At 40.3% G+C, this 26,286-nt stretch overlaps 2 protein-coding genes across 19 annotated transcripts in view; one reads left to right on the top strand and one right to left on the bottom strand.

Moving 5' to 3' along the window:
- The window catches only part of LOC144577408 (uncharacterized), a 107,545-nt gene extending 98,733 nt beyond the window's left edge, over window positions 1-8,812 (bottom strand). For all 4 annotated transcript variants that reach the window (XR_013521210.1, XM_078334912.1, XM_078334911.1 and 1 more), the window contains exon 1: window positions 5,928-8,812. Coding sequence is in view for 3 of the 4 variants with exons in the window: in XM_078334912.1 (XP_078191038.1) it covers window positions 5,928-6,196 (269 nt within the window). In the remaining variant the exon portion in view is untranslated. The remainder of the gene's footprint in view (window positions 1-5,927) is intronic.
- Window positions 4,453-26,286, top strand: part of TRIM9 (tripartite motif containing 9) — a 125,277-nt gene continuing 103,443 nt past the window's right edge. For all 15 annotated transcript variants that reach the window (XM_078334910.1, XM_035260504.3, XM_078334906.1 and 12 more), the window contains exon 1: window positions 4,453-5,465. In XM_078334910.1, coding sequence (XP_078191036.1) covers window positions 4,644-5,465 — 822 coding nt within the window. In that variant the 5' untranslated portion in view covers window positions 4,453-4,643. The remainder of the gene's footprint in view (window positions 5,466-26,286) is intronic.

The following is a 26,286-nucleotide window of genomic DNA, read 5'->3' as shown; positions in this document are numbered from 1 at the left end:
TGCCCTCTCTCTGCCCTTCTACCATGGGATGGTGCAACAAGAAGGCACTCACCAGATGCCAGTGTCTTGATCTGGGCCTTCCCAGCCTCCAGATCCATAAGCCAATATATTTCTGTTTCTTATAAATTATCTGGTCTGTGGTGTTCTGTTATAGCAGCAAAAATGGACTACAACAGGGTGACTTCTACTTTTAGTAGGCTGTAGAATTTGTTTCACATAATTTCACTTGTAAGGTAGCAGAAGTTCAATGCCAATCTGATTCTTTTTTCTTTACAATTAAGTTGTTCTTTCTGTCTGGGAGATTGTGAAATGATCTTTTTTTTTTCTGAGTTAAGAATTGTGCCTGTGTATGACTGGGTGTTTTTTCATTAGTGTCATCTATAATTCTAAAATCCTTTCGATCTGTAATTTTATATCTTTTTTTGGTTCATGGAAATGTTTTCCAACTATGGTTTTTCTTTCACCTGTATTATTTCCTCATTCTGAGATTCCTATTATTCACAAGTTAGTTCTTCCGGATTTATCCTCCAACTCTCTTACCTCCATATAGTATTCACTAAATCTTTCATTTTCTCTGATTCTCCAGTCTACCCTTCCCAAAGTATAGGTAATATATTACTTACAATCATAAATACTACAGCATGTGAATATGGCCATCTTCCAGTAGTAGTAAATGGGAAAAAGCTCATAATTCACTATAATAATCATGTAATTAAAATTGCCCAAGGATATCAACAATAAATAAATGTATGTTATTAAAGGATAGTACAAAATATTACAAGTATAAAATTGAATATTAGTGGACTAAATGGGGTGAATTATTCCATAAAAAGAAGTTTCTTCAGAATTTCTATTGAAAATAGAAACATCACATCTATCACTTTTCAAATGAGGGACTTCATAAATCACATGCAGCAGACCCTTATTCAAATATCTTAATAAAATATTTTTATATACAGATCAGATAATCTTAAAATGTTAGAGCCTAAGATCAGCTCCTCTCACTGATTTTTGCCCCCTCCAACTAAGGACAGACTGCTGTAGGAGAGAATGTGGAAAGAAAAACCTTTCTTCTCTGTGTTCATTCTTTAGACTCACAGAGACTGTTTTGTTAATAATCAAGCATTATAGTCAAAAGCAAATAGGAAAGCAACTCAATTCTTCATTGAAAAACATTTATCAAAAAAAGAAAAACATTTATCTTTTTCAAAAAATGCAAGGCTGTTATTGCATTTTAAATTTAATTCCTCTCATTGCTAAAGAACATAATTTGGGTGAATAGTAAGTTTCAGAGGACAATTAGGCACTTTACACAAAAGAGAACATCTGCAGTCATCCCAGGAATGATGAAATTACAGGGCTATCAATCCTTGTGCTTCAGGGCATGGACTGATCACCAGCTGGAAGACAGAAGATATTCCCCCAATGGTATAATATTTCTATAATATTATCAATTACATTTCAATTTTTATTCCCCTTTAAATATGTCATTGGGGGGCTATAAAGTATATTATGGCCAAATAGTTCAACGTGAAGGGAAATCTTCAAAGGCTTTCAAAAATATTTTAAAGAAATGAATTCTGAAACCCCGTCTCAAAAAAAAAAAGAAAGAAAGAAATGAATTCAAGAAAAACAGTAAACTTTTGGCTAGGCATGGTGACTTATGCCTGTAATCCCAGCACTTCAGGAGGCTGAAGCAGGCGGATGACTTGAGTTCAGGAGTTTGAGACCAGCCTGGCCAACATTGTAAAACCCTTTCTCTACTTAAAAAAAGAAAAAAAAAATTACCTAGGAATGGTGGTGCATGCCTGTAGTCCCAGCTACTTGGGGGGCTGAGGCATAAGAAACGCTTAAATCTGGGAAGCAGAGGTTGCAGTAAGCAAGATTCTGCTACTGTACTTCAGCCTGGGCAACAAAGCAAGACTCTAGTCCCTCCCCCATCCCCCCAAAAAAGGGAAAAAAAGTAAACTTTCAGGGAAGATAAGCAGAATATCATAGAAGTTAACAAAGAACATTTTGGGTACTTTCCACATGCAGAGCTTGAAGAGAGTAGAACTTAGCACTTGTTGAATGAATGAATGAATGAATGAACAAAGGAACAAATTTATATGTGCCTGGATTTCAGTCCCAGCTTCACCATATTTGACCTTGAGTTCTTAAGTGTCTTTGCTTATCCTCAGTTTACTCAACTGTAAAATGGGAATATTTGTGCCTACCTCTTCTTGTAATTGTAGGAATTTAACCAAGTAATACATACAAATAAATAAACCCCCTGTTTGGAACAGGGTGAACTCTCAACAAATGACAGTCATTTTAAGAGCTCTCCTAGGATTGACTGATTTGGCTGATTCCTAACCAAACAGATCTAACAATGAAATCATCTCAAACGACTTCATAATAGACCAAATCTTTCTATATTGACTATATTATAAATCTGTGTTGTTCTTTTTGTGAACCCAGCACTGCATTACACCATGAGACATCCTCTCAGATTATCCTTTACTCTGAACTAATCATAAACTTTCTGCTAATTAGAAGATCTCTTAGAGGATATACGACGATAAGCAGAGTTCAAACTCATACAAAGTGTAATAGCTGCTCACCTTGTCTGTCCAGGGTATTGTGACTTGTGGTCAAATGCACACAAAAACCAGAAAAGGACCCTCCTTTCTAATATTTTCTCAATAATTAACTTTCAATACAATTAAATTAAATTATACTATATTAAATTAATTATAAGTAATTTCTCCTGGAACCTACAAATTAAGCATACCCTGCAAGTGCAGCTAATGTCCCAACCACACCTGAAGAAATTTTATCTATGCCTGTAACAGAGTACATATATCTTTGAATGCTCTGGTCTCAACTAGTTAAAAGCCAGCTTTAAAAAATCACATCGCATTTATGATTAAAATGGCTTTAAATAACAATGGGAACTTTATTCCCCCACACAATGATCAACTACTGTTCTCATTGCAACTGAAGGTATTGAAAAGATAACCTAGTTTACTGGACAATTTCTACAAAGGCAGGGTTATAAAATGTCCATTTTTTTCTGGACAATAAAGTAGTTTTAAGTTATTAACATAGCTGCATATATAATCAAGTTATCTCCTGCCTGGAAGGAGGAAATGGGAAGATTTCTAGAATCTGCAAAGAGTTTTTGTCCTTTATTTCATGAATCACTCAGCAAAAGCCAGCTATGTACTATTTCAAATGTTACTACCTCAGAATGTCACTTGACTAAAAGATTTTCCTTTCCTTCTTCCTCCCTCCCTTCTTCCCTTCTTTGCTTCCCCCCTTCCTTCCTCCCTCCCTCTCTCCCTCTTTCCTGTCTTTCCTTCCTCCCTCTTTCCTTTTACAGGGACTAACACTACGACCACAGCCTCACCACGCCCCTCGTTGGAAGAAACAGGAAGGCACACCATGCTGTAAGCTGTGGCAGATGCTCAGGGCACGTGGGGTTGAATAATGGTGTTTGGAGTCAAACATTCAGACTCCGCATTCACATAGTGATTCATTTACAGAGCTTTACTAAACTACAGGGCACTCAGAAACAGACAAACTATTCTTGCCTCAACCGAACCAAAGGCCCGGCGGGCCTCGTGAAAGCTCAGCCAGGTGCTTTGGGAGGCTGGGAGGAGAAAGAGGGATCCGTGGGAAGAAGCACGTTCACACCATGGCACTGAGGCCTTTGGGCCGAGCTATAATTTAAAGCATGAAACGAAGGGGTCATAGATTCTGACTAATGCTGAGCCTTTCCATGGGTTACCCGGTGGAATCTCATGGCGACACCCGGAAATTGACTTTATACATGCTCTTTAGGAAACAAGGGACGCAGGGTGAAACAAGTCAAGAGTGTTGTCCGGGCTCGCGCCAGCGCCGTCAGACTCCCGCGATAGAGGAGCGCCAGGGCTTGGCGTCAGCGGCTTCACGGGGAGGGAGAAAAGCCCCACTGCTGTGCAGAAGCCTAGGCCCGAGTGAGGCCCCTGCGAAGGCTGCCAGTAGCGGAAGAGAAGGGGCGTCTTCGGAGGTGCGCAGCGCTCGCCCGCGGTAGGTGGGCGCGGAGCTCAGAGCCAAACGCTAACACTGGCGACAAGCCCCAGCCCCCTCCGCCAGCCCACTCGCTGCGGGGAGGGGTTTCTCACGCCCCCGGCTCCTGGGAGACTGCACCGGAGGTCGGAAGGAAGCGGGGCGAGGATGAGTCATCCCGCCTAATTCCTCCTTCCCCGTCCCCTACCCTCCGCACGCCGGCCCCCTCCAGAGATCATGCAGCCGCGAGCGAAGACACCCCTATCCTCAGACTCCACCGAACCCCCTGTGGCCTGCGGAGACGAGGAGACGGACGGGTCCGGTGGCCAATGAGAGCTTCTATCTCTTGCCCGCTGCCCAATGGGCCGCGGCTCCTGGGCCAGGGCGGGACTAGTAGGGCAGGAGGGGGCGGTCTGGGCTGGCGCGCGGCGCGGCGGCTCAGCGGCTGCGGCTCACAGAGCTAGCGCTTCTCCGGGTGTCCACGCCAGCACTACCCGAGAAGGCGCCGCCGCCGCCGCTGGCCAGGGTGCTGGACAAGACGGGCCCCTCGGCCACCTCGCCAGCTCAGGCACCCTCTGCAGCCGCCGCTGCCTCCTCCCAGACCCGACCCCATGGAGGAGATGGAAGAGGAGTTGAAATGCCCCGTGTGCGGCTCCTTCTATCGGGAACCCATCATCCTGCCCTGCTCTCACAATTTGTGTCAAGCGTGCGCCCGCAACATCCTGGTGCAGACCCCGGAGTCTGAGTCCCCCCAGAGCCGTCGGGCCTCGGGCTCCGGGGTTTCCGACTATGACTATCTGGACCTGGACAAGATGAGCCTGTACAGCGAGGCGGACAGCGGCTATGGCTCCTACGGGGGTTTCGCCAGCGCCCCCACTACCCCGTGCCAGAAGTCCCCTAACGGCGTCCGCGTGTTTCCCCCGGCTATGCCGCCACCGGCCACCCACCTGTCACCGGCCCTGGCCCCGGTGCCCCGCAACTCCTGTATCACCTGTCCCCAGTGTCACCGCAGCCTCATCCTGGATGACCGGGGGCTCCGCGGCTTCCCCAAGAATCGCGTACTGGAAGGGGTAATTGACCGCTACCAGCAGAGCAAAGCCGCGGCCCTCAAGTGCCAGCTCTGCGAGAAGGCACCCAAGGAGGCCACCGTCATGTGCGAACAGTGCGACGTCTTCTACTGCGATCCGTGCCGCCTGCGCTGCCATCCGCCCCGGGGGCCCCTAGCCAAGCATCGCCTGGTGCCCCCGGCCCAGGGCCGTGTGAGCCGGCGGCTGAGCCCGCGCAAGGTCTCCACCTGCACAGACCACGAGCTGGAGAACCACAGCATGTACTGCGTGCAGTGCAAGATGCCTGTGTGCTACCAATGCTTGGAGGAGGGCAAACACTCCAGCCACGAAGTCAAGGCTCTGGGTGCCATGTGGAAACTACATAAGGTGAGTCCTAAGAAAACCCAGTCCTAACTCCCTGCGCCTCCGATCATCCGGTTTTGCAGCAGACGGTCCCCGTCTCTTCCGCACAGCGCATCCCAGCGGGGGCGCAATGCAGGTGCCTCAGATGTTTACCTCCCCGGTCTGGTGCATTGCAGGAGGCATGGGGGAATCTTAACCAGCGCACGGGGGAGTTGAATCCCCCCTAGAGAGTTATTGCATGGATGTCTTAGAACGGGTCTCTCGGGGCGCGCTGCCTGCGAGTGGGACGCAGGGCGCCCCCTCTCCTCGGTGGTTCTGCAGCCAGTGGCCGTGGCCAGTGTTTGGGAAAGCGCTGCGTAGCTGGGCAGATCAGCGCCAGTGCCCAGGGCCGTTAGACACACTCGAGGGCAGGGCAGGCTGCGAAGCCCCAGGGAGGGTCTAGGATCGCGCGGACGGCAGGAGTCTGTAGCTACTGGTTAGACGTACCTGGTGAGGCACGGTGAAGGGTAGGGGGGCGGGCGCCGCGGGCGGAATACTGATGAGCCCGGCTCTGGGCCAGACCTGGCTTTCGAGCTGGAGAGAACGCGGGGTCCTGGTGCCACGTGCTCAAAAGGCAGAAGGGAGGGGCAGCCAGCGGTTGCCATGGCAAAGGGAGGTGCAGGCTTGGGGCCGTACCCTTCCGGAGTTGGGACCTGGGACTGGAGTGACAGGACCGGAGTTTGCACAGTCGCGGCCTGGAAGCCAGGCAGGTGCATCTCCTAGGGAAACCTCCTCCTCCCAACTACCCACACACCCACTTCTCCAGGATTCAACCCCTTTCTCTTTCAGTAGTTATATGTGCAAACTTTGGGACACCTGTTACCAGATTTATCTTTCTGGTCTCTTTTGATGATGTTTCCACCATGGCTGGACACAAAGAGGCTTTAGCAACATGTTAGGTCCTGCCCCTCCTCTGCTCAAAACCCTCCACGCTTCTCAGCCCGTCCTTGGAATGGTCTATGAGGACCTACATGACCTCTTCCATTTTGGCCCCCTCGACCTCATTGCCTTCCACTTACTCCCTCTGCTCCAGCTACACTGCTTCTTGCTGTTCCTCATGTGACATCAGGCACCTCCCCACTCCAGGTCCTTTGCATTAGGTGTTCACTCAGCCTGAAGCTCTCTTCCCCAGTTACCTGAGATCTGAATGGTTCACTTAGCTGCATCCTTCAGCTCTTTGCTCAGTTATCGCCTTTGCAGTGCCACCCACCAAGACACCCTCTAGTTCCTTCTCAGCTTTATTTTCCTCAGTAGTATTTATCCCTGTGTAGCATGCTATATATTTTAATTATCATGTTATTTTTGTATTTATCTGTTGTTCTCTGTACACACACACAGACATAAATGAAATGAGCCTCATGAAAAAGAAGATCCTTATAATATGCCCACACTGCTTAGAAGGAAGGGAACCACTCTTAAGGAGATGTGCATGAATTTGATTTTCACTTTTTAAATGATTCATTTAGTTGGGGCTGTGGAGGGCAGGGTAGGGATTCAAGATGACTGGAAGGAGCTTTTCTTTACATCACTGAGTTGCATACCCAAGGATGAGATAGAGCAGTGAAGATGGTGTTCAGGCCTCAGCTGTGGTCTCACTCAGAGTCTCCCAGCATTCCTTGGAGATTAGAAAGGGTAGCTTTTGCAAGTGGCCAACCCCGGAGTTAAGGCTGGAACATTGATATTTTATTTATAGCAAGAAAAAAAGTCATAATTTTCAGCAATCAGTGAAAGTTTTCTCAACTCTTTATCCCAGTTGAATGTGATCCATGTTTACAGTCATTCTATTCTCACATATAACCTATTAAATCATATTAGTACTGATGGAGATTTCATTTAGCACAAATTTAAGCCTAACTGGGCACACACCACTGTTTTCAGAACAGTTGAATTTAAATTTTTGAAATTGACATTTAGTCTTAAAAGTTTTCAAAGCTTTAGTTCACAGCCAGTTTTTTATTCATATTTAGATTTCACTTTTAAACTGCTAACTATATAGTCTATGTTGAATTGCCCTACAATGTATCCTTGACTAAAAAATTAATCATTGTCTGGAAAAAGAACTTAGAGTCACAGCCAATTAGGATGGTTAAACCACAACATTACTTTTTTTATGATGGAGAGCCTTTCCTTGATCCATTAAGACCAAAAGAAACCTTTAAATCTCTGTCAAGCCCCTTGTCAATTTGAAATGTTAAACCATTTGTTTTATTGGCATTAGAAATTATGAGTGGACAGACACTGGTGCTGACTGGGTTGAAATTTAGATGTCTATCTGCCAAAATAAAAGAGTGTTAAAACCTTTGAGATAGACATAAGTAGGCTGGAGGACTATTTTATTCTCTGATCTTTTGCACATTTTTTCCAAAGCAGTAAGTAGGCATAATTTTTGTTCAGTCAATATAAGGATTACTAAACTGCCAAGAAAAACATAAGACAGAAGGATGACAGATTTTAACATTCACTTGTCATCTGTTAGATGAACAACAAACATTACTCCCCCACCTTATTGAATTAATAAGGAAGTTAATGTGTTAGCAGTCAGTTTCCTCATGTAGTTTATGTTTTAGTTAATGGTACTTCTATCTCCACAAAAGCTCATGGGCCAGAATTTCTGAGCCCTGCAAAAATAGGACAGCAAATAATCATAATAACTAGGTTTCCAAAGTATCAACACAGATTATTACTAGACCTGAAAAGTTTTCATTCGTAGTCTACCATATTAGTCATTTCTACTGATAAAGTAAGTCCTGCAGGTAAGTATTTCCCACATCTTACACATTCAAGATATAATAAATCATCACACATCACATTCAAGATACCTTAAATCATCATCTTCTACATTCAAGATATAAAATGGCTGGGTTGTTTTTTAAGTGGCATTAAAAATATCACTGGGTGACAGACAAAACTCTGTCTCAAAATAAAATAGTTTTCAACTGGCCAGATTAAAATATGTTTCAGATATTTGTGGCCCTCAGAAATCCATGAAAAATAATAATGCATTAAAAATAATAATAAATACTGGTCTTATAAGTCAAATATCTGGTAGCAGTTTTTATTTAGTATCAGTACTTGCCATATTCCTTTATTCAACTTGTTAAAAGAATTATAACACCAAAAAGTGATTTTGCAGCCAGGCGCGGTGGCTCAGGCCTGTAATCCCAGCACTTTGGGAGGCAGAGGCGGGTGGATCACAAGGTCAAGAAATTGAGACCATCCTGGTCACCATGGTGAAACCCCGTCTCTACTAAAAAACAAAAAACAAAAAATTAGCTGGGCATGGTGGCTCATGCCTGTAATCCCAGCTACTCAGGAGGCTGAGGCAGGAGAATTGCCTGAACCCAGGAAGCAGAGGTCATGGTGAGCCGAGATCGCACCATTGCACTCCAGCCTGGGTAACAAGAGCGAAACTCCGTCTCAAAAAAAAAAAAAGTGATTTTGCAGACACTTTAAAATGGGCAATTGAAACCACTATTATTACTTTGTGATTTTAAGCAGTTCTCATTCCTAAATCCTGATGTTATCCTTGAATTCCTGGTGTTTCAATAGTCACCGAATCAGGGCTGGGCACAGTGGATCATGCCTGTAATCCCGGCACTTTGGGAGGCTGAGGCGGGCAGCTCTCTTGATGCCAGGAGTTTAAGACCAGCCTCGCCTACATGTTGAGACCCCATCTCTACTGAAAATACAAAAATTAGCTGGGCGTGGTGGCATATGCCTGTAATCCCAGCTACTTGGGTAGCTGAGGCAGGAGAATCACTTGAACCTGGGAGGCAGAGGTTGAAGTGAGCCAAGATTTCACCACTGCACTGCAGTCTGGGTGACAGAGCGAGACTCTATCTCAAAATAAAAAAAGAAGTCACTGAATCAGTAATACATTTGTAATGATTCTTTTGTGTTCATGCTACTGAGCAAAGATTTTCTTTTCCTTTCTTTTCTAATCACTATTCATTCTTAATCTTGTCTCAAATGAGACAAGATTTCTCTTACCTTTGTTTTTATGTGAAAATTTGCAATTTAAACAATATTTTAAAATAAACTGTCTGTTAATATGCCTTCATTTCCAAAATATCCCAGAAAAAATATCTGCTTAGCTTTATGGGGGCATCTCATTAAATGTTTAGGTAGCAAAATGTATTATATAATGCCACTAATAATGATATTCTGTTAACTATATGTCAGCAGTAAACACAGTATAGTCTATATATTCCTGTGGTAGACATAACAGGCAGCATATGTTCATGGTTTTACATTTCCTTTGATTTACTTCTAGTACAATTAGAACATTCAGTGTGCCATGTAAACATTTTTGCAGATGTTAAGGAGACTGTTACAGAGAAGACAGTTATTCCTCTCTGTACCCAGGCATAATGGAAAGAACTAGATAACGGGGGATTCAGGTTCTAGAATCGATACTGCCACTTATTTGCCGGAAGTTTTTGCAAGTCTCATCATCTGTCTGTACTTCCCACCTACAAAGATGTAAGGAAGTTAAAACTATATTTATGAAAGGATTTTGATAAAGTAATTTAAATGATTATAATTGACCAATTTCAGTTCAACACAACCATAAACTATCCATGCAAAACAGAAGTCAGTGTCTCACCAGTTAACAATTACTGCATAAAAATCTCATCCTCCAACTTGTGGTCCTTTTCTGGATCCTTTCAGAGCATAGGGTACAGTCCAAAGCTGCTCTGAAAGGTGGTGTAAAAGAGTAAGCCTCTTCCTCATGGGTCCAGAGAGAATATTCAGTTGAATGAAGCTCAAGAAATAAGAATACTACACAAAGATTTATATATTAAACCAAAGTATTTTGGTTTTCTGTAAGAAAGCTAAAATAACTCATAAGGCTCAGTTTTTTTTCAGATACTCCAATAAAGATATTGTTTAAAGTAGCAGAAATTGTTTCTCCTGTATATGCCATGAAAAGATGCTATTAAATGGAGTTTCAGGTCAAATCACAGTTTGCATAAAGTAAGAGGCAATTATCACAGCCATCTGTTCTTGTATGAGAATAATGTACAGGGAACACTTGTCCTTACCATTAGTATAATAAATGGCACTTCCCTCACCTAAACAAGTTGATGGACTTTTCAAAGTATGCATACAACTTAACTTTGGCATACAGAAGGATAGAACCTATTACATGATAAATGTTTAAGAACCAAATAGTTATAAATAAATTCATTTGTTTATCAATTTTGTCAAGGATTATTGATTGCAAGGATCAGAAACCCATTTAGGTTATCTCAGGGGATTTCATGGGAAGTGAAATAAAATCAGCTCACAAGGAGAATGGAACTAGAAAGCTGGAAACTAAGATCACTCTCTGTATCAATCAGGTTGGACTATGCTCCAGTGACAACTCTCAGTGAATTATAACAGCATCTAATTTTTTACTTATTCATGTCAGTATCCACTGAGGGTCTTTTTTTTTTTCACTTTATCATGTTTGTGTTGGTTTTCTGCTACTTGCAACTGAGAAGTCCTGACTTATAAAAGTGTATGAATTAACACATGTAAACACTTTATTTGAAGATTCTAATTTTTATTCATCCTAGATATTGTCTTTAGAATATTATGCTTAGGAAGCTGCATTCTGATACCATAAATACAAATGGAGGGGCAGTTTTGGATTCAGTGAAGCAGAAATCATATCATATTCAATGCTATCTATCTACCCATCAACCACTGGGTAGCTTTTATTAGCCTTTTGGCTGTTTTCTTCAGCTATTTTTATTGTGAAGTTGTTCACAAAGAGGGCTAAGAGAATTTTTTTTTAACCAAGTCAAAATTACTCAATGTATGTAGTGATGACACTTTTAAGAACATTCGTCCAGATAAGAAGGTTCTGAAATCAAACTTCTGCCAATAATAGATGTGTTTATTTTGAAAGGCAAAAAAAACCTCTGAAGGCTATGTATGAGCACTCCACAATTCTTTTTGTTTTACCTATACTCTAGGTCATCATTTCTCAAACTATGCTCCCACAAATTTTCTTTAGTTAAATAAATTTGAGACTCTCCATTCTGAACAGGCTGCTGGTAGTTCACATTGTACGTTGTATCAATACACCTATATAGTTACATCCTGCAGCCTACAAAGCCACTTGATTCAATGTAGCATTTTCCAAATTTGTCTAACTTTGGAAACTCTTTTAGAGTGGCACACAAGTTTGAAGTACTCTAGTTCAGGCAGTTATTAATAAATAAGTTAATAAGGAGGTGATTGTTATTAATTTCTTGTCTGTGTAGATTAGAATAACCTAAAACTCCAGCCTGTGGATAAATGTCTACAGCAAACCTATCCTTAGATCTTGTTAATTCTCAAAGCAAATGTTAAATTCATTTTATTTTTTAAACATTAAAATTAAAAGAGGTAAAAATAACACAAGTTTTGTAATATTTATATGTATGGACTGGAAGATGTTCACCCCTTTCTATTGTAAATAACTCAACAAACGATTTTAGGCATGAGAAATATTAATGTAATATTTAAAAAAACCCACTTCAATCTACTTTTAACTACTTTTAGGTTTCATTTATTTGATACCAAATGACTGATCTAATTGAGTTTTTCATTAATCTTTGGTAAATAAAAATAGATTGTTTTAAAGATACTTTTAATAGGCAGAAAAAGACAATATTAAAAGCTTAAAACTTTAACGTTGCTCTGGGGACAACACAGCACAACTTCTGAAGGTAAAATAAGTAGTACCTTGTCTAATACATTCCAAGTTTTGCTAATATTTTTATGTTGACATTTGGGGTCAATTTTTAATCTTAGAACAAGAGTTTCTATAAAATGGCCACCACAGTGTACCTATCCCTACACTATCAGAGACCATCTAGGTTTTGTCAAGCGGCATATCTAATTCACAGGACATCTCAAAGCCAAAAACACTCCCCTGGGGTGTTCTCACAACCCTAAACTGGGCCCCTATCCTAAACTGAGACCTATCTCCAAGTGAGATTACCCAAGAAAACCCAAGCAAAATATATTTAACAGCAGGTTTTCTTTTTTTAACTACATCTGTTGTCAGGGAAATCATCATGACATCAGTTCACTTTTGTTACCTGGTTTTGCCTTCTTTTTAAACTATCAGGGTTTAAAGTGCAGCATGTTAGCCACGGATCTAGTCACAATCCTGTCTGCCTGCCTAGCTACTTTCTCCTTGACACCCTCTGATCTTCTCTGCAGAGCCCCTCCCTTCCTGTCCACTGGGCTTGCCCTCCCCTAGTTTCTTAGACCAGACCTTCTGATCACCAGACCAACTAACCTGGCCACACCCAGTTGAGATGAGCCAGCCTCCACAGCCATGGACAAGACCAGCTTGCCAACCAGGAACCTGATGCTGCTGCCCTACTCACCAGAGTTACACCTGCACCAGCAGCAACCTCCCTGCAAACCCAGATGGGTTTAATTGCAGACACTCTTTTATTACAGAGCTGCAGAGAAGGAATTTTCTTCATTTTGGCTGATTCATTTTAAGCTGAAAAAGCAAGAAAACTTTTTTTGAGTTTCTAGTCATGAATAAATATTTATTTTTCCCCCCTCCTCAACACGCCTGTCTCAAGAAATTCATCCACTCTGTGATTTCAATTCCTGCTTATACCTGATTGTCTAAAACAGATATGGTCATCTCAATCCCCTTCCTTTTCACAGTTTGTTCCCAGACTCTCTTCCCAGCCCTCCTATCACCTGTTCACCTCACCCTCCTCCATAGCATCCATATCTGTGTTCTAACCCTGAGCATCCTCCCACTGTATTATAATTGTTTCTGTGAGAAATCTTCCACTGAACCCTATTAACTCAGTGCCATAGATTGTTTCTTACCCATCTTCTTTTCTTTTCTTTTTTTTTTTTTTTGAGATGGAGTTTCACTTTTGTTGCCCAGGCTGGAATGCAATGCCATGATCTCAGCTGACCAAAATCTCCACCCCCCGGGTTCAAGCAGTTCTCCTGCCTCAGCTTCCTAAGTAGCTGGGATTGCAGGCATGTGCCACCACGCCCAAGTAATTTTTTTTAGAGACAGGGTTTCACCATGTTTAGCCAGGCTGGTCTGGAACTCTAGACCTCAGGTCATCCACCTGCCTTGGCCTCCCAAAGTGCTGGGATTACAGGCATGAGCCACTGCACCTGGCCTTCTTATCTATCTTCTTTTACTCTTTCTGTACTTAGTAGAAGTTAGATAAAAGTTGGTTCAATGAAGAAAATAATCAGTAGAGGAAGATTAATAACTAGCAATATAACCCAGTATTTTAAATTTCTCAAATTAGCCTGACAGTAATCATTAAATTTGAAAACCTGTATTTTATACTTTTTGATAAAATGTACTGGGCACTTACTACATGCCAGACACTGCTCTGACATTTTTACAGCATTTTCTCGTTTAATCCTCATAATCCACACATCTTCCTGTGAGAAAACTGGGATATAGAAAGATTTTGAGGTCATATCAGTCGTAATTGGCAGGGCCAGGGTTTGAATTCTGGCTGTCTGACTCTACAGCTCACATCTTTAGCTGCTGTTCTGTTCTACTTTCTGATAAGCCCAGGAAGTATATGACCTATAAAAGCACGGCTTTTTGAACTTACAAACTGTTATGTCAATGACATAACAAATAGCTGGACTCCTTTAGTTCTCATGTATGAAAATTACTGAGAAATTGAGTCATTTTTCTTCTAAGTTTCCTTGTGCCAGAATACATTTAGAGAAGAAAATATGGTGCAGGAGGAAAAAGGTGACAAGTATGTTGAATATTCCACAGACCAGATCATTGGAGGTACAGGCCTGATTACCTTGTAGGGGTCATCCTGCCTCTCTGTCGGAACTAAGTAACAAATAGGCAGTAAGATTCTACCAGCTTGGCCATGGAGTCATCGTCCCTCTTCTAACAAAATAATGCATCTCAAAATTTATACACCAAAAAACCATAAAGTAATAGATTTTAAAAATAAAAGTCCATAGGCATTTTAAGTGTCTTTATTTCTACAGATCTAAACATTTGTAAGTCAATTTTTGAAAACAAAAAATATGGTTAAATCTATAAGCAGGTATCTGTTTATTTTCCATTTTTTCTTGTACCTTTTGCCTATGTGGTTAAAAGAAAATACGTGTATTCCAGTTCAGAATAGAAACCTGACCCACCTTTCACCATAAGTATAAAAAGGAATATGTGAACTAGAAGAGGATGTTGTTTAAGAATGGATTTAAACACTGCCAAGTAAAGTTGTTTTTCATAAGCCTTGCACAGAAGCAGAACTGCGTGTTTAATGCTAACAGTTCTGATCAAAGAAGAAACTTCCTTTGAAAGAGTTGGCTTTGGAAATAGAATACTAAACATTGTTCTTTGGTGTGGGAATAGCCTCCTTCTGTCAGGAGTACACATAGATGGTTAATTCTCATCCACCACTGATTTATTCCTGTGACACTGACTTTCTAGCTGGACAGCATCAGTTCGGCTTTATTGAGGTTTTTGCTCATCTCCTCTCACTTTTACTTTGCCTGCAGCCTGCACTTTAAAAAGTAACTGTTGACACCAAATATTCATTACTCATTCCCATGCTCCAGGACAGCCTGAGAGAATAACACCGTTCTGACCTGCACCATCAGTCTAAGGCATTATTAACTCTGAACAAAGTGGGTTGCAGAGAGGAGTAAATGGCAATATGGGGAATTAAACGTTTTCTTTGTAGAGCAGGTCTTCATAACAGGCTTTGTGATTTTGTAGGGAGCACAATCTTGGTTGGTAAAATATATACAGGCTCAACTGTAAGCCCAACTCTTCCAAATGATTCTATGACATAATCTACCTCTTTTGATTGACTGTACTTTAGTTTTTTTCATTAGTGCAAATAACCAACAGCTGATTTTACTAAAGATATGCATAGTCCATTACCTAGTACTGCTGATATTAATGTGATCATGAAGGCATATCATTTTGTAAAGCTAATAAAATGGTGTCACTTATGCTGTCCCATTATCTTGGAATAATGTTATCCCAAGAATATTAGTCACATACAGTCAAATGTAAAACTGGACTTTCATCCAATCTAATAAGTCTAAGATGGCACAGGTAAATCTATGGTGCTTTTAACAAGCAATTATTATTGATTTTATTGACCATCAGTCATCTAGCCAAGACTTAGGAAATATGATAAACAGCTTTCAGCACACAATCAATGCAGTATGAAGCTGAATGATGTTTACACACTACCTTGTGTCATTATGGAATTGAATCTATCATTGATGAAACTAAAACATTATTCAGTATTGAATAGGATCAGGAAATGTGGAATATAGAAACTTGGGTGAACACTGAATTTCCAGGCTGGCTTCACCAAGCTCAATAAGCAAGGGTTCAAAAATGGCGACATGGATTTCTGGTTGCTCTGGTCACTACATATTTTTTTAAAGTGTGGAAAATTTTGAATTGATAGTGAGCTCTTGCTATTTAGATATAAAGACTCTTACTAAAACTGTTGGTATTAATTGTCAAATCAGTACATAAGTATTTCACATATATTTTTGAATACTATCAAGCTAAAAAGAAAATGAACTCTTCTAGCATTTAGACTATCCTCAATTCTTGTTTACTTATCATTCATTGTTTGATGTGATATTAACATAACATTTTGAGATTGCTACTATTATTTTCGAGGGGTTGATTGATGGCCTAGAATCATATAGTTTGACAAAGGCAGGGCGTCAACCTAGGCCCTGTTTAACTCTCAAGTCCATTGTACCACACTAAATAGTATTTTGGTTAAAATGTATCTCAAAATGTCAAAAGTTCACATTTTTTTGTTTTTAAGGTCATAGTCATTAATCAGACATTTTGCATTGAACCCTAAAGTCACTGGCATCTCAAGTTGGACATGTATCTCAACTCCCTCACGTTCAGGATGCCCAGATCTGAATTTATTATCTTCCGTTTTGTAACTCAAAGATTTCCTTTTCTAACTTTTTGAATAGGAACCAAAGAATGCAAGTATCTTAACTCCACAGATGTGCAATAATTGTTGCTGCAAAGTATTTGAAAACTAAGGATCTCGGCTGGGTGTGGTGGCTAGTGCCTGTAATCACAGTGCTTTGGGAGGCCAAGGAAGAAGGGGCAACATATTGAGACCTGGTCTCTAAAAAAATTTTTTTTTAATTGGCTGGGCGAGGTGGTGCATGACTGTAGTCCCAGCTACTTAGGATCCACCTGAGGCAGAAGGATCACTTGAGGCTAGGAGTTTGAGATTACAGTGAGCCATGATCACACCAATATACTGCAGCCTGGGTGACAAAGTGAGACCCTGTCCTAAATTAATTAATTAATTAATTTTAAAAAAAAGTTCTAGTCTATCGAAGAAGGAAGCAAGATGTAGGTATCTGTTATATTCTAAGTACACAGTGGTCTAGACACTGATCTAAGTAATTTCTGTGCATTAACTGAGGGAACTCCCACACCTCTATGAGGCAAGAACCATTACTATTCTCATTTTACAGATGAGGGAACTGAGACTAAGAAATTAAGAAACCCAAAGTCACAGTTAACAAGTGCCAGGACCAAGCTTTCCCCTTAAAGAGCCAGACTCCATATTCTGGCCTTACCCCACTATACCCACTATTACTGCGCAGATGAGATCCTACGCAGAGCTTTGGTCACACTCCCTCTGACAAAGTTGAGGTTGCTTGCTCTTATATGGGGACAGCAAATCACTTTTTTTTGAGATATAACTCACGTACCATAAAATTTACCTTTATAAGGTGTGTAATCCAATAGTTTTTGTTAGATTCATTCACAGAGTTGTACAACCAGCACACAATATAATTCCAGAATTTTTTTTTTTTGAGATGGAGTTTCACTCTTGTTACCCAGGCTGGAGTGCCATGGCGTGATCTCGGCTCACTGGAACCTCCGCCTCCTGGGTTCAGGCAATTCTCCTGCCTCAGCCTCCCAAGTAGCTGGGATTACAGGCACGTGCCACCATGCCCAGCTAATTTTTTTGTATCTTTAGTAGAGACGGGGTTTCACCATTTTGACTGGGATGGTCTCGATCTCATGACCTCGTGATCCACCCGCCTCGGCCTCCCAAAGTGCTGGGATTACAGGTGTGAGCCACCGCGCCTGGCCAATTCCAGAATATTTTTATCACCCCAAAAAGAAACCCCAACTATTAAGTCACGACTCAACCCTATCCCCAACTCCTGAAAACCACTAGTGTATTTTCTGTCTCTGTGGATTTGTGTAATCAGGATATTTCATATAAATGGAATCATAATATATGTGGCCTTTTACATCTGGCTTCTTTTACTTTGCATAATGTTTTTAAAGTTCATTCACCTTGTAGAATACATCAGCACATCATTCTTTTTGATGACTAATTATCCAATAATAATATCCTGTTGTATTGAATGTACCACATTTTGTTTATCCATTCATTAGTTGATGGACATTTGGGCTACTTCCACTCTTTGGCTGTTATGAATAATGCTGCTATGAACATTCATGTACAAGTTTTTATGTGGACATGTTTTCAGTTACCTTGAGTATCATGATATAGTAAAAATTATATCTGGTCTTTGTCCTTGGTTCCTGGCTCAGAGCTCCTAAAACCCTTGGGATTTCCTGAGTTAGAAGTATCTTTTAACCAGAGGTGACTCAGGGTGGGCCCCAGGTAGCTTCAGGATGGGGCAGGTCACCAGAAAGTCCAAATGTAAGCCCTTGCATTTCCCTAATGACTACTGATGTTGAGAATCTTTTGGTCACTGGAAAGACCAAATGTGAGTTCTAGGGGTGGGAACTTGCAGTGCCACCCACTGACCTCTGACCCCCAGGGAGAGGAGAGTGGCTGGAGATTGAGTTCTATAAAAACTCTTGAGCAGCAAGATTTGGAAAACTTCCAGGTTAGAAAACAGGTGGCGGTACTGGGAAGGTGGCACACAGAGAGGGTATGGAAGTGCCACCCTTTCCCCAGTACCTTACTTTATGCATCTCTGCCATTTGGCCATTTCTGAGTTGTATCCTCTATAATAAACCAGTAAATATAAGTAGTGTTCTTCTGAGTTCTGTGAGTCATTCCAGTGAATTATCAAACCTGAGAAGGGGATCTCCCAAGTTTGTAATCAAGTCAGAAAGCAGTTCAGGTAGCCTGGGGACCCAGACTTGGCAACTGGAATCTCAAGTGAGGCCAGTCTTGTGGGACTGATCCTTTAGACCTGTGGAGTATAACTCTGGTAGTTTGTGTCAAATAGGATTGACTTGCAGAATGCCTACTGGTGTCAGAGAATTGGTCACTGAAGTACCTACCTAGGAGTGGAATTGTCGAGTCATATGCTAACTCCATATTTAAAATTTTCAGGAACTGTCCAACTGTTTTCCCAAGAAGCTCTACCATCTTACATTCCCACCAGCAGTGTATGAGCATTCCACTTTCTCCACATCCTCACCGACACTTGTAATTGTCTGTCCTTTTTATTATAGCCGTCCTAGTGGATGTGAGGTGAAGTCTTATAGCTTTGATTTGCATTTCCCTAATGACTAGTGATGTTGAGAATCTTTTGCTGTGTTTATTGGCTATTTTATCTCTTTTTAAAGAGAAATGTCTGTTTAAAGTCTTTTGTCTCATTTAATGGGGTTGTCTATCTTTTATTGCTGAGTTGTAATAGTTCTTTATGCAGGATACTTATTCACTTTTAAAATGGAAGTGACATAGATATAAGCCTCTCAATTCTGAGACACTCACAGGAGGAAAGAAGCAGACACAGACCTGCATGGGAAGAAATCTTATCAAGACTGACCTATCAGGACCTACTGCAAATTCTTTGCATGATATCTCAAAATAAGCCAATTCTGAGATAGAACCTGGATAAAGTCCATCTGGATTGGCTTTGAAAACCAGGAAACATGGAAAAGTCCAAAAACAGGAGGAGGAAATCATTTCTTTATCAGGGTCCCTGGATATAGCAGCTGTTCCCCCTCATCCTTACCCAACTTCCACTTCCCTGGCTTTGGAAATGGAGTCCATCTCAGTATAATATTACAAGGTTCTTGTGGTCTGTGGCTCGTGTTACTAAGGGTTACCATGGCGATATTTTAAAAAGTCACTTTCGGGTGTCAAAAAGGTGGGTTCTTCCCCTACATTTGAGAGGTATAAATGGATAGCATTGAGACACTGGATCTTGAAGATCATTTGCTCAACCGTCTTCAAAGTTAGAAAAATCCCAGAACATTAAATCACCCAAGTGATACAGTGCATATTGCCAAAACACCTTTGTTTTCTTTTATTATTTAGATTGAGAATTCTTAACATCTGAAAACAGATTTTTTAGTTGTTTCTCTCTCTCTCTGTGTGTGTGTGTGTGTGTGTGTGTGTGTGTTCAGTGAAGCTCAATTGAAACCCCTGTTCTCCCTTTTAGGGACTCTTCATGCTCTCAGACACCCATAATCACATTTTTTTCTATATCCCATATTATAACTATCACAGTTTATATTAACTTTATTTTCTCTTTCTAAGGGGAAATTATATATATCTATACTATTAAATTAATGTTCCCTCATTATAAGTAATATATTCTTTTTTTAACATTGGCTTTCAACAGATATTACCTTTGCCCCAAAGATCAGTCTATTGGTAGGAATTTCCACGAGTCTAGAAAAGAAAAAATATTTTTTGATGTTAGGTTTTGCTATGCCTCTCACACAGAAAACAGATAGCAGTATGACCATCTCCTTGGATTGGCTGTCTGGTTGGCTCCTGCCCTAGAAGAAAGCACAAAAGAAGTTTCTGGGATGAGGCAAAATGTTCCTCTCCTCATTCGTTTGCACTACATGCTAGCTTTTTTGGCATCTTACCACTAGCACTCTCCACTCCTTCCTTCCACCTCCACAGTCTCCTGTGTATCTTCCGGTTTCTGCCTTCCTGTCTGCAATCACAGCTTTGGATCTAAGCTGTGTGCCTACCCTCCTGGTCATCTGTATGGCTTGTTCTGACCATTGTGTACAGTCTTTTCATCTAGCTCTAGATCGTTGACCACAAACTGAGGAAGTCTCTCTGCCTAGCCCACCTGGAATGTGCATCCTTTACCTCCAGCCTGACATTGACTTTCCCAGCCCTGGCGTCATTCCCAGTGAAGAGCCCAGTGCTGACAGCTCCTTGAATTATACCTCATATTTAGCAGCTTTATGGCTGGCACTGATCCTAACAACAAATTATTGTAACGCACTTGGCCAATAACCTGTAATGTTAAAATAAGATTACAATGTATACATCTGGGCTATATAAAAAATGTACTCACATAATTCTTTTCTTTTGAAACATGCCATAAAATGATTAAACTATATGTAAACATAGAATCCATTGACATACAGCCACCACGGAAATGAAATAGGACAGATACTTAGTAGAACCTGGAAGTTCTGCTTACACTGAGGGCAGGAAATAAAGAATAATTTATAAATTCCATCTGTAAAACAGGGAAGGAGTGAATTCATAGATCAGAGATTATTATTCAATTTGGAGGCTAGTCAAAGATTGGCCAATTATTCTCTTCTGAGTAGAGCCAAATAGTTCAATTATTTTCATAGTTTCACTCTTTAAAGTCTTCTATTCCCTTTTATGAGAACAAAGTCATCAATTTTCCATTCACATTATTTAATTTGCATGTTATGATGGCTTTTGGATTTTGTCTATTATTAAGTTTTCTGAAACTATATGTACAAAAGATTGTTGTTAAATAGCCATCAAAAATTAAACAAGAGCATTTTTATATTGTTTTACTTTAAAATAAATTGTATTGTGCACAGTTGAGGTTTACAACATGATGTTATGGGATACAGATAGAAAAATGGTTACTAGAGTAAAACAGACTAACATGTCTATCATCTCACATAGTTACTTTTTTGTGTGTTACAAGAGCAGCTAAAAATCTACTTATTTGACAAAAATCCCTAGTACAATACAGTATTAACTATAGCCCTAATGTTGTACATTCAATCTCTAGGCCTGTTTATCCTGCATATCTACTCCTTTGAATTATTTGACCTACATCTCCTCCATTTTCTCTCCCACATGGTAACCACTCTTTTATTCTCTATCTGTATATATTAGACTTTTTGTTTTTTTAGATTCCACATAAGGGAGATCATACAATAAATTTTTTTCTGTATCTGGCTTACTTCACATAGCATAATTTCCTCATTCACTTAGCTTAAACCATGTTGTGGCAAGTGGCAGGACATTCCATTGTGTATATATGTATATATTTATGTATACATGTCATATTTTCTTTGTCTGTTGATGGACACTTAGGTTGTTTCCACATCATGGCTATTGTGAATCCTAGAGTGTTTTTAGAGAAATTATTTAATTAGTATATATGAAAAGATTGCTGTAAAATTTGTATAAATATTGGATTTGAAAATTAATTTTATATTTTTTTCAGGGATTAAATCATATTTATCAGTGGCACAGTATACCTACTGCATTCCTTCCTGTCCTACTGTTCTTTTATCTTCCCAGCCATGTTAAAGAATTTAGATCTGTATTCAGTGCTCCATTCTCACTGTAACTACCTCAAGGCCTGACATAGGCTGAGTGAGGCCTTTACTGTTGTTGATTCAAGTTCAGGATACTGATCTCGGCTCACTGTAATCTCCACTTCCTCAGTTCAAGCAATTCTCCTGCCTCAGCCTCCCGAGTAGCTGGGACTACAGGCATGTTCTACCACACCCAGCAAATTTTTCTGTATTTTTAGTAGAGAAAGGGTTTCATCATGTTAGCCAGGATGGTCTTGATCTCTTGACCTCGTGATCCACCCACCTCAGCCTTCCAAAGTGCTGGGATTACAGGCGTGAGCCACCTTGCTGGGCTGAGATATTTTTTATTTTAAAAAAAATCTTTGTTATATATTTCTCACATGTAATTACATGTTGCAAATCCACATTGCCTAGAGTCCAGTACACAGACAAGTTACTAACAGGATTTAAAACACGGTTTTAAGAAAAAAAACAATAAACAAGAAAAAGAATTACATGTAATAATTGTAAGGTGCATCCCAATTTCAGAAACATTAATGTGCAGTAGGAATGGGGGTAGGGCTCCATCGAGGAACCTAGAATAGCAGTGGCTAAATGGGTAGACAAACTTGGAGATGCAGAGTGTGAAGCCCATTTGGATCCTGTGCCTACCTCCTGGGGTGACCCACTTAACTCCTCTACACCTCCAGTTTCTTGTCTATAAAATAAGAATCCAGGATTACATTTGAGAGCTAAGGTCCCAGTTAGCGGCAAATTTAATTGGGATCTAGACTTACTGATGTTTCTCTGACTCAGTTCCTGACAAGAGTCTCTTTGGATAAAAATGTCTGCTGCCTGTTACTTGTGCCTTTGTGAAGAGACACTTTAAATTCCGTCTTGTTTCAAGCTTCTCAGCTGGGGCTTCAACATTGTGAGATCAAAAGGAGATGAACCATGTAGCTGCAGCATCTTTCATTCCCCTTATTTTACCTGGGCCTTGGAAGTGCCCTGGGGGCTCCACAGCCCTGTTGGGTCCTTGTAAGAGGGAGGCAGAAAATCACAGGGCGGCATGACAGCTAAGTGGAGAGAGGAGCGTACACACTGACCAGCTTTGAGCTCTGCCTCCCCATCCTGGGTCGAACAGCCCACAGTTGAACAGCTCCCTGTAATAACCCTCATCTACAGGCCACACTCATTGTCATTTCCTTGCTGGGAAAGAAAAGGGCAGGGTGGGGTGGAAGGGTCAAGGAGTAATTAAAAGGTCGTTTTGGTCTATTTACTTCCTAAAATGAGAAGTAAGATTTGATTGAGAGAGATGAAAGGTGAAAACAAAATGGGCAAATTTGAGTAAATATGCTTGTGCCTTCTCATTCCGAAAGACAGGGATTTTGAGGACTGAGTTGGGATGTAAGCCTAGCCTGAATTCCTTATCTCAGGGCCAGAGCCAGTTTGGTGCTAAACTTGGGAGAGGAAAGTATTATTCATTTGAGATGCCAAGTTTTTCCATTTCAAGTGATTGTTAGATTTTTTTTACATATCATTATTTATATACTGTTATTTTCATTGTTATTATTTGGATTTGAATTTTTTTCTATTCCTTTTTTTTTTTTTTTTTTTTTTTTTGGTAGAGATGGGGTCTTGCTATGTTGCCTAGGCTGGTCTTGAACTCCTGGGCTCAAGTAATCACCCTGCCTTAGCCTCCCAAAGTGCTGGGATCAGGCGTGAGCCACAGGACCTGGCTATTAGATTTTTTAATGAAGATGTTTGGTTTTGTTGCTGTGGTCATTACTGTTATTTAGTGGTGGTTGTTTCGTTGTTGTCTCTGTTGATATTCAGTGGTGTGCTGGCAGATAAAAAGCTCTGATTTATAGCATTTTCCATGGCTGTCTTAAGGCTGCCTGCCTGAGGTTGCTGACCTTGAAGTTTGGAAGTCAGTACAAGCCCGCCCCAGAAGCCACTGCTTGTTGTCAGTTCTTTGGCTTTATATCCGATGGGAGGAACTGCCAAATTGCAAGTTTTCTAAAATTATTTCTAAAATGATGTAATCCTGCAGCTGCACAAAAACAACAAAAAAGATATATTACAGAAATTTTTAGTGAAGAAATCATGAATGTACATTTCATTGAGTTTCCACAAACTGATCACACCTGTGTAGTTAGCAATAAATCAGAAAAATAGAATATCAGAATATCATCAGCTTCCAGAAGACCCCTGCATGCTCCCTTCCAGTCCAGAGCGCCTCCAACACACCCCTGCCAAGGATAACCTTCTAGCAACAGGGTTAACTTTGCCTGTGTTTCTATTTCATATAAATGTTATCATATAGTATGCACTCTTATGCATGGCTTCTCTTGCTCAACTATGTGTTTTTTGGATCCACTCATATTGTTGCATGTAGCTTTAGATCATTCTGACTGTTGTATAGTATTCCATTTTTATGAATGTTTCACAGTTTATCCTTCCTGTCATTGGTGAGCCTTTTGATAGTTTCCAGGTTTGAGCTACTAAGAGTAGTGCAGCTATAAAGATTATAGCACCTGTATATTGGTGCATAAATGTAAGCATTTCTGTTGGGTGTATCCCTAGGAGGGCAATCACTGGGTGCTTGGGTACACAAATGCTCTGTGTTAGTATATCCTGCAAAACAGTTACCACATAATGGTGGCGCCATGGTTCATCTCTCCCAGCAGTACTCCTCATTCTCACCAGCACTTGCTATTTTGTCTTGTCATTTTAACTATCCTGAGGGGCGTGCAGTGGTATCACAATGTTATAATAACTAATGGCATTAAGCATGTGCTTATATTTTCTGGTCATTTGAATATCATCTTTTGTGTGGTGTCTGCAAAGTCTTTTACCCACTTTTTCCATTGAGTTGCCTGCCATTTTAAACTCACTGTCTTTTTATATTTCTTCTTTATCCACAAATACAAAACAACGACAACCACAACCTTAATTCTGAAATACGCTGCCTTTTCCTTGTGGTTTTGTCTTGAGAGCCAGAGGTACTAATCGGAACAGTTTATCACTTCTGCTTTCTCTTATAATTTTTCTCTCAGTACAAATCATCTCCTACACCGTACACTGCTGTCTATCAAATCATTATCAGATTTTGTGCATATTTCAGAGCTTCACTTAGAAATATTATAAAGTAATTTAGGGAGAGAGGTTGTTAAGTGCAAACAGTACAAATGCAAATAGATTTTCAAAAGAGAACATTTCTTTCTTAAATGAAAGTAAGAGCTATTCAAATAGTTTCTAAGTAAAAAAAAAAAAAGCAATTGAAACTCAATAACCTCAAGAAACTAATTGTGATTTCTTTTTTCTTTTTTTTGTTTTTTGCAAAAGCTTTCAATCTGGCAAGTGAGATAAATGAAGTCAGAAGTAACTATAATTTAAGATAGAATTCAATAAATGTTCCCCAAAAAAGATCTAAGTCAGCATTGGGCTTGCATTGAACATACTCTTTTATATAGCATCACTTTTCTTAGGGTACTACCTCTGTGCCAATCTATAGTTCTGAAAGTTTTGTTAATTATTGTGTCACCTTGCCCCACCTCAGCCCCTACCCCTTGAGTCACCATGTGATGCAAACCGGCCAGACTAGCCTGTCCTGTACCACAGTGATTAGCTTATAGGTAGGCACATGACCCAAGGAGAGTGACCGGGAAATTTTTTTTTTTTTTTGAAAGAAAGAAAAAAAAAGGAGTGAAGAAGAGGAAGAAAAAGAGGGAGAGAGAATGGGAATGTAGCTTTATTCTAAAAAATGGGTATTAATAATGGCCAATAAAGATTTTGTATATTTAAGGTGGAGAATGTATATTTTGTGTATTTAAAAGGAGATCTCTATAAATATTTATTGAGTTTACTTGTTCTGGATCTGAGTTCAAGTCCTGGATATCCTTATTAATTTTCTGTCTCATTGAGTCTAAATCTCTTTATGAGTCTTATGCATCTGGGTGTTAGGATCGTTAGCTCTTATTGTTGCATTGATCCTTTTACCACTATATCTTTGTTGCTTTGAAATCCATTTTATCAGATGTGAGAATTGCAACTCCTACTTTTTATTTATTTATTTATTTTTGCTCTTCATTTGGTTGATAAATCTTTCTTCGTCCCTTTGTTTTAAGTCTTTGTGTATCTTTGGATGCGAAATGGGTCTGGATGTAGCATATCTTTAGGTTTTGGCTGTATCTTTTGATTGGGGATTTAGTCAACTTAAATTTAGGGTTACTGCCATTTGATGTTAACTAGCTATTTTATCCATTCATTGATGTAAATTCTTCTTTATGTTGA

This window comes from Callithrix jacchus, chromosome 8 (genome assembly GCF_049354715.1).
Source record: "Callithrix jacchus isolate 240 chromosome 8, calJac240_pri, whole genome shotgun sequence".
Classification (NCBI taxonomy): domain Eukaryota; kingdom Metazoa; phylum Chordata; class Mammalia; order Primates; family Cebidae; genus Callithrix; species Callithrix jacchus.
Note: the sequence above shows the minus strand (reverse complement) of the source record. Positions and strands in the feature narration are given on the sequence as shown.